Source organism: Sitophilus oryzae, unplaced genomic scaffold (assembly GCF_002938485.1).
Source record: "Sitophilus oryzae breed Bouriz unplaced genomic scaffold, Soryzae_2.0 scaffold_494_pilon_pilon, whole genome shotgun sequence".
Classification (NCBI taxonomy): Eukaryota; Metazoa; Arthropoda; class Insecta; order Coleoptera; family Curculionidae; genus Sitophilus; species Sitophilus oryzae.
This window is the reverse complement of record NW_022147078.1, coordinates 69,050-77,312: the sequence shown is the minus strand read 5'-3', so window position 1 is coordinate 77,312 and position 8,263 is coordinate 69,050. Positions and strand designations below refer to the sequence as shown.

Below are 8,263 nucleotides of genomic sequence, written 5' to 3'. Positions count from 1 at the left end.
TCAACTGTCAAATAGGGAGGAGTATGTCTGTGATTAATAAAAAAACACTCAACGTTACCAATGTTTGTCAAAATTCCTTAAATCTGATGTAAAAGGTATCACCTTGACAGACCGGTTTTTCAAAAATAAATAATTTTTTTGTCAATTTTTATATTTTATCTGTTAAAATGATCTCTTCACGCGTTGGAGAGATTTTTTTATGATTTTCATTTGGCATTGGGATATTTAGCTCAGAAAAATTCGTTGGCACTAGATGGCAATGCCGCAACAGAGACAGAAGTAGAATGAAGATAGAATCGATCTACGACATGCTCCTTTATGGCTATTCTCTCTTTCCTTGTCTAGATGGCTATTAATGAGCGATTATTACAAACGATTATTATGTTTTTTATTCATTTGTTTATTCACCAATATTTTTCAAATATGTAAAGAATTGTGTGTTTAAAGTTTTAAGCTGTACTGGAGACGTCTATTTGCTGTATTTGCTCATAAATAGTACGCATGCGTACCTCGTTGTTGTTGCCAGATTATATGTCTATTTAAATTTTAATCAAAGTTGCTAGCTCATAGAAATGTTTCTACAGCTTTATAAATATATTTTTTTTTCCCAAATTACAAATTTAAGAGCGTTTTATATGTATGTACACCAGATGTACACTAAAAGCAAAGAGTAGATAAGACAAGAGACGACAGTTCGCGCGGTACCTTTCATGTTTGAGTGGTGGGGAGAGTGACCTCGTCTCGCTTGTCCCTTTAAATTTTCGTAATTTTTTCGCGGGAAATTTGAAATAGACTTTTATTAAAATTTGCCTGTATAGCTTATAAATAGTTACTGTATGGGTAAAGAGATAAATAGAAACGAAAAAATGAGTTTTCTAAATATTATATAAAATAAATTATAATTAGAAGGAATAAAGATAACAAAAGCAATACTTTGTATATCGTTGGTAAACAAGAGAAAGCGACCAAGTCGATTTGTAAGAAATGTTTTATTTACGTGTATTTTTTTACATATGGACTTGAACAAGTGTAATATCACAATGTGGAGTTTATGTACAAAAAAATAGAGTTGCTCAATTTTTATTTAATAAATCCTGGCAATTACAAGCTTCTAACCATGTCTTCGATCTATGGATTACATTTAGTTTAATAACATAATTATATAGTATATTTCTATAAAAATACTTTTCAGGATCCTTTGAAAAAGTGTGAAATATTATGTTTGCCGAAGAATAAGACCTATTTTTGCAGTCTTTATAAGCACACACATTGCCACCATCTCGTCTTTTCCTGCTACTCGTGTCCTGTTCAGTATTCATATTTAACAATATTTACAAATTAGAACGCAATAAAAACGATACTAAAATTAAACCTTAAAAACTCTCAAAACAATAATATATCGAAAAACTCTGAAAACACACTTTAAAAAGGCAAAAATTCAAGAAAACAACTAATCAGATTTGTTTATGTTTAAGCTTGATTAGCACAGCTGATTAGCGTCCTAAAATCATAGGTTAGAATAAATAAAATGCGCCGTTGTCAGATTTTCAGATTTTATGTGTTTATCTTTGAAATCGATCAACTTTAGTCATTCTGTTTCTTTGATATTATCAGTACATTGCGAAAAAAGAACCTAAACCAACCTAAACTAAAAATTTACATTTCCGTTTTAACATACGTTACTTATATCCTTCTTATATTATTAATTTATTTTCAGAAAATCTTGTTTATTTTTCAAAGAAATATACTTGGCAACAGACAAAATGGAACTTGACGGGACCTTTAAATTTTAATATATCTGCGTCTCTCTCGCGAAATTCGACTTCTTTGTTCACTGTCGTCTCTTGTCTTATCTACTCTTTGCTAAAAGATGATTATTTTATATAATCAACAACTGATTAACTCAATACTCAATCTGACAACGTTGACAGTGCGACATTTTCCGTTGGCAGCTAGCGTGTTCGTGTGTCCTCTCACAATTTTTTCGATTTTTTTTATAGAAAAAGCTGGAAACAGTGAGTTTTCTTTACATTATTTGAGTGTATTCTGTTCGTTAAGCCTTGTTTAATCTCCTGAAAATGTAAGTACCCATTAGTTTGCATGTTTTCTATGGTTTTTTTCTCTTTTAATTATTTCAATTACATCATTATTAAAGCTGATATATTTTTCATATTTACATAATTTTCTTATTCAAAATCGAGTGTATGGGAATATAAATACGTTCCTTGAGGTCTCTATTGTATATTAAAAATATAGATACTTAGAATAATGCTTCGCATATTTGGAGGTATTCCTTATTTTTTGAACTTTTTTTTTGGTAGAGTTTAAAAATGGTAAAAAAAAATAAAAAAAATCTCCAAAATTGCAGTAGCTAGCGAAACGCGATTTTCAATTTAAGATTAGCAATAATATTTGCAACAAAATTTGTAATGACGTCAAAATCAGTCAAAGTCTTTTGAGATATTCCGTGTTTCCGTAGTCCGTTTTTGAGAAAAAATCCGTGTGGAGAACTCCAAACTCCCATCGGACGCTACCCCAGGTGTTGGATAGGGGAAATAACCGCGAACCAAAATTGGAAAAAATTTTCTTCCTTTACTTTGAAACTAAAAGAACTACTACCTACAAACTTTTTATTAACATATTTTAGTATGGGCGGCTATACTACGTGCCTCCCGGTGCCAATTTTTTTATTATTGAAATACAAAATTTAAACATACTTCTTTATTTTTTTAATATCATCTAACACTTTTTGTTTCATCTTGCTTGCCTCAGTCTATTTTTGTATGTCATATTTTCTTTATTACTTGAATATTTAACAATTCTATATATTATACTCTTCCAATAACTGTCTTATATACCTATTTGCCTATTTTCATAAGATTTTCCCCAATTTATCTCCCATTTTTATGCCATTTTTCAAATCATCTTATCTCTTTCACTATTTATTTGTCTCCCAAATTTTCTTCACTATGGGAATGCCATCATTTATTAATAATTCTATAAACTCTTCCATTGAGATTGTATTTCTCAAGTTTTTTATATATATTTGTATAAATTTTTTGTATCATTCCTCTGAGACTCTTCTAGAACATATTTCGTCACTTCTATGACCTATACAAAATTATATATTTTTTTATTTTTCTGCCAGTTTTTCAATGCACAGCTCTATTTCATTATTGTTGATATGTTTCCTATATTTTCTTCCTCATGGGAATGCAACTAACCATTCATTAATTCTATAAACTATTTGATTGATTATATTTTCTTAAATGTATATAATTGTATAAATTTTTGTGTCATTCTTCTGAACTTTTCTAAATGTATCTCGCATTCCCCTTTTTCATTTATTTGTTTCTCATATTATCTTCATTCTATGAAATCTCTTAATTTATATATTTCTAAGTTATTAGTCTTTTCGTTACGAATTCTGATCATTTCGTTATGAATTCTGGTCGTTATGAGTTTGGTCATTTCTGAAATCGTCATTTATCTACTTGAATCATTTTTTATTATTTTGTATTGTGTTATTCTGCGTCAAGACTTCTAAGGCAGTTTATTTCTATTGTCTCTATAGTCTATAGAGTTGATATTTTTGAATAATTTCCATTACTTTTTTTTAAATCATACCATACAAGATTAAAAGTTAATTTCATTTTCCTTGTATGCAATTATATCTCTTCTATATAGATTTTCTAAATGTCTTCTTTTACTGCTATCCTTCTAAGACTAATAAGTTTTTGTTCTCATTTCTATTATTGCCTGCATAAAATTGTATATTATTAAATTGTGTATAGTTTAGGATTTATTTTCTAATTCATTTTCTTTTCGTTTCCGATTCTAATTCGTTTTAAAATTGAGTTTTTGAATGGGATGTTGTACTGCTTTGGAACAATTTTTTGGGATTTATCATCAGTATTAGATTAGAGCTTATTCATTAGATATACCATCAGTGGCGGATCGATGGGGAGGGCTTCGGAGGCTCAAGAGATGCCCCCGGTATACCTGATCTTTGGTCTTTAATTTTTGAAACGAGGTCGAAATGCTAGAGTCAACAGAAATATCGTTGATCAATGCTGTATTTGAGGCGTCAAATTGCAAAACCCTCCTTATCCCACAAACGTTGTTTTGAGATAATAGCAAAAACTGTTTAAGCAAATGCTTATATGTTCCTGATAGAAATGTGAGAGATGTAATTTTGGATACGGATTAAAAAAATTTTTAAAAAAGACAAAATATTTCGTGCAATTTTTGTAAAACGGTTGAAATACTAGAGATTTGTATCAGGGGTACATAGAGCCAGGAGGTAAAAGTTGTAGCCTATTAATGAACTTTGATTACTGGCTATTTTGGATTTAAATGGAAAATTGCAAAAAATAATTTTTTTTCATATTTACATTAATTCGGCGTCGGCACTGGCTATGAAATGAAGATCGCTGTCATTTTATATGTAAAATTATATGGGGAATGCCATTCATAGTAATTTCGAAGCCAAATGAACGCCGTTTTTTTCGATCGCACGATATTGGGGTATAGTAGGGAATAAAAAAAGAAGCAGTTAAGCACATAATATAATTTATTTCATAGTTTTTTAGTTTTACACAATTTCTGAAAGAAAATATATTTACAAGTCCTGTTAGCGAGACCAGCTACTAATAAAAAAGTAACAAATTGTAATTTATTAACAGATTGGAGCATCATATTTGTCATAAATGCTCAACGGTTAAACTGTAGAGAGCAAACTAAAAAGATTTCTTTTTTCATTATTAATTGCACATTATTAGGATCAGCATGCAACATTTGAAAAGTTTTGATATGTTAGAAAACAAAACATTGTCACCTACAAAAGAAGCTACGTCATTTAATTACAACAATTCCTAATGATAATATAATCTGCTCTGGTTATATCAAAAAGGTTATTAAAATATCAGTTAATATACTTATAAAGAGCATTTTAAATACCCACTACTTTATCTAGAACATCATTATAATTTCATTAATTCGTAAAATAGATACAGTTAACAGATAACTTTCGAATCGGATCACAAACACATTGAGCTCCCATACCTACAGTCGTACACTTTTCAAAAAGACTTTGAAAATTTTATTTTAGCCAAAGTAAACAGAATGTATGATCTCACTGACAGAAGCAGACTGACCTAAACGGTGCCCGTAAATTTAGATATTACTACTATTATAAAATAGCTTCACAGTGTCTATTATAAGTTAAAAACAAAATCTTAAATAATAAAAAGTATCACTTTGTAACAATTAAAACAAAAAATAACATTTTACACACACTGAACTTGCTCGGGTTGGTCCTGGCGACTGCGCCTCCTAGATGTTTCGATATTTACAACAAACGGTCAAAATCCAGGCTCGAATCCAACCCGAGCTCACGAATTTTTTCACAGCTCAAAAGCAAACAGTGCATAAACTGCTCAGACCTATACGAGTACAGATGTAGTTAGGACTTCACCCCCCTGGTCCCACCGTCTAGGGACGTTCGAGGTATTACAGACACAATTTAAATTAAATAAATTGCGACGGTCGGCGTGACGGGGTGCAGAAAGAAAACCCTTTCCAAATAAAAACTACTCAGAAATCTGGTTGGTGGTTGGAATTAGTTCTTCTTGGGGGTGCCCCTTTGCGTCAATCCTTCGAATCTTTTGAACGTGTAATTGATGAACACCCAGTCTTTGTAGTTGATCTCGCCGTCTTGTGGCATGGGTGCCGCAGCTGGAAAAGAAAAGTGAAATTTTAGTGTATTTATTTTGACAATAAAAAAATATCGTGTGGTGCATCGGAACGCGGGAGACCGGGTGTCCCACTAAGAATAGCTCTCGGCTGTATCTCGGAAAGTATTAGCCATAGGGCTTACGGAAAAAAATATTTATAACTAAAGGGGCTATGAGAAATTGCTGGAAATTATTTTCAAGTTTGTAAAATGGCCGCTAGGGAGCGCAACTGCTATGGAAAATAAGAAAATAGATTTTTTACAGAATTTTGCCTAGATAATGGGTACTATAAATAATAGCTCCATAATCTTCAGTAAATTTTGGATTTTTTTGTTAGAACCATTTTCCCCTATCTGCTAAAATAAAGTGGTGGGGGAAGGTTAGATCTATCTTTATTTAAATGTTAATAACTCCGGACTGGATGATCAGAATCCAACAAACGAGGGCTCGTTTAAAAGAGCGTTTCTTACTCTATATTACACCAAAAAAATAATAGTAAATAAGGTTTTGAACGTAGACGCTAGGGGGCGCTTTCTTACAATTTAACAAACATAGCGCGTTTTTTGAAAAAAAATAAATACGATAGTATGTGTTATTTTAGCTGATAGTAAAGAGTAGTAAAGCTTAAAAAGTCAGTGAAAACCGCATCTTGATATCTTCTTTTAAACCAAAGATATTAGCAAAATTATAATAAATACCAAAACATAAGCCCTTAATTACCTAATTTTTACAATACCGTATCAGTAGCCCTCTTGATTAGGCTCATTCTAACAAAAAAATAAGATAGAAACAGTTAGTTTATTTTAAAATCGACGAAATATCAGAATACCATAATATCAGATGAATAAGGATAATGTAAATACTATTTGGCGCTGTTCTTGCAATGGCCGCTGTCCAAAGCTTTTGATAATTTCAGAGCGGTTCAGCTTTTTTCGGAATTATGTCGCCAAAAGTTTATTCAAATTTATTATTTTCTTTTAATTTTCTACATAAAATACAGTGGGTTGCATATAAGAAACTTTCTTTTATAGAAGGACATGTATGAAACACCTATGAAACATTGGAAACCGGCGGTATGCCAAGATCCACGATGGTTTTTGCAGTTCACAGTTCACACAGCTTTTTAAGTTTTTAATGCCACTTTTTTACAATTATCACGGGTTTGAGTAAATAAAATTTAAATTAAATTAAACTCACAAGATAGCAATAATTACTTTGAAAATGGACGCTTTAAACACTTTTCGGTATTTTTTCAACGAGGGCGGTTTAAATTTTGAAAGATTTTATAATTTTTTCATATTCTAACTTTGATAAGAAAAAATTATTTCTGTTCTTGTTTGCGGTTGTTCTTAGCAGCGCCCTACAACGTATGCGCTCCAAAACAGTTATAAGTTTTGGCGGCAAGCCGAGCATTCCAATCTAAAATTGTTCCTTTATCTATGTCGTAAAATACAAGCAAAAATGTGACTTTGTCATTGTCAAATTCGATGTCACATTTTGTTTACAATGCAATACAAAAAGTCGAAAATTTAGTTCTTAAAAGAACTGTTTGTGCTTAAAAGTACAATTTTTAAAAAAGACAAAAAACGAGAAGATTCAGCAACACGATATTATACAAAAGAATGATTGTCATTATGATAATTGTGAAATAATAAACGACAACGTTGCTGAACGGCGCAATGTGACCAACATAGCGATAATAAAATTTGGCTTAAACTAATTTTTGCAGCTTTAATCTAAATAAAATATTTGTTAAAATCATATCGTCGGTGAAATGTGATAAACTGCTAACTCCATTATTTCTAATTTTACAGGAGAGCAAAAACACGGTACAAAAAAATATGTACAGGGTGGGTCAAATTCGACGCTTTTAAATGGTGATATGGTGAACACCCTTTTCTATAGGTGATAGACGAAAACTAATATCGGTGTCTGGAGCTCAATTTTCATAAAAAATATGATGGTGAAAACCGCACATCAATATCTGTTACCGTTTCGGAGTTACGGGGTGCTTTTCAAAAATGAGCATTTTTAACAAATCGCTGTAACTTTTTTGCTATAGAAAATTTTGTATTTCTATGAAAACATTTCCAAAGCACCTTTTTACGTAGAATTTAATGGTTCAAGTAATTTTTTTTTAAAATTAATAATTTAAGAGTTATGAACAGAAAAATTGATTTTTTATTTGGGACACCCTCTATATTTTTAATTAACTGAAAAGAATTTAAAATTACGTTTCCAAAAATATAGCACACTTGATATTTTGTTATAATTTCCTTCGAAATACAGAATTTTTAAAAGTTCGCCACTTTTAACTAGTAGGCTTTGGATCCCTTATTGATGACATGCCCTTAATGGAACTCGAAAACATATTTTTCTAGCAATACGACGCAACGCCTCTGAACTCTGAAGTTATCAGCAAATTTTTGCAGCTAATTTCAAGAATAATTGAGTAGCTAACCAAGATCCCAGCCGTTGGCCGTCGAGGCCGCCTGACTTAGTGCCCATGGATCTAATACTATGGATAT

At 31.1% G+C, this 8,263-nt stretch overlaps 1 protein-coding gene across 1 annotated transcript in view; it reads right to left on the bottom strand.

The window, feature by feature from the left end:
* Positions 1–4,560: 4,560 nt before the first annotated feature.
* LOC115886581 (serine/threonine-protein kinase tricorner-like) overlaps positions 4,561–8,263 on the bottom strand; it is a 46,514-nt gene continuing 42,811 nt past the window's right edge. The window contains 1 exon segment of the mRNA XM_030905814.1: positions 4,561–5,736. Coding sequence (XP_030761674.1) covers positions 5,621–5,736 — 116 coding nt within the window. The 3' untranslated portion in view covers positions 4,561–5,620.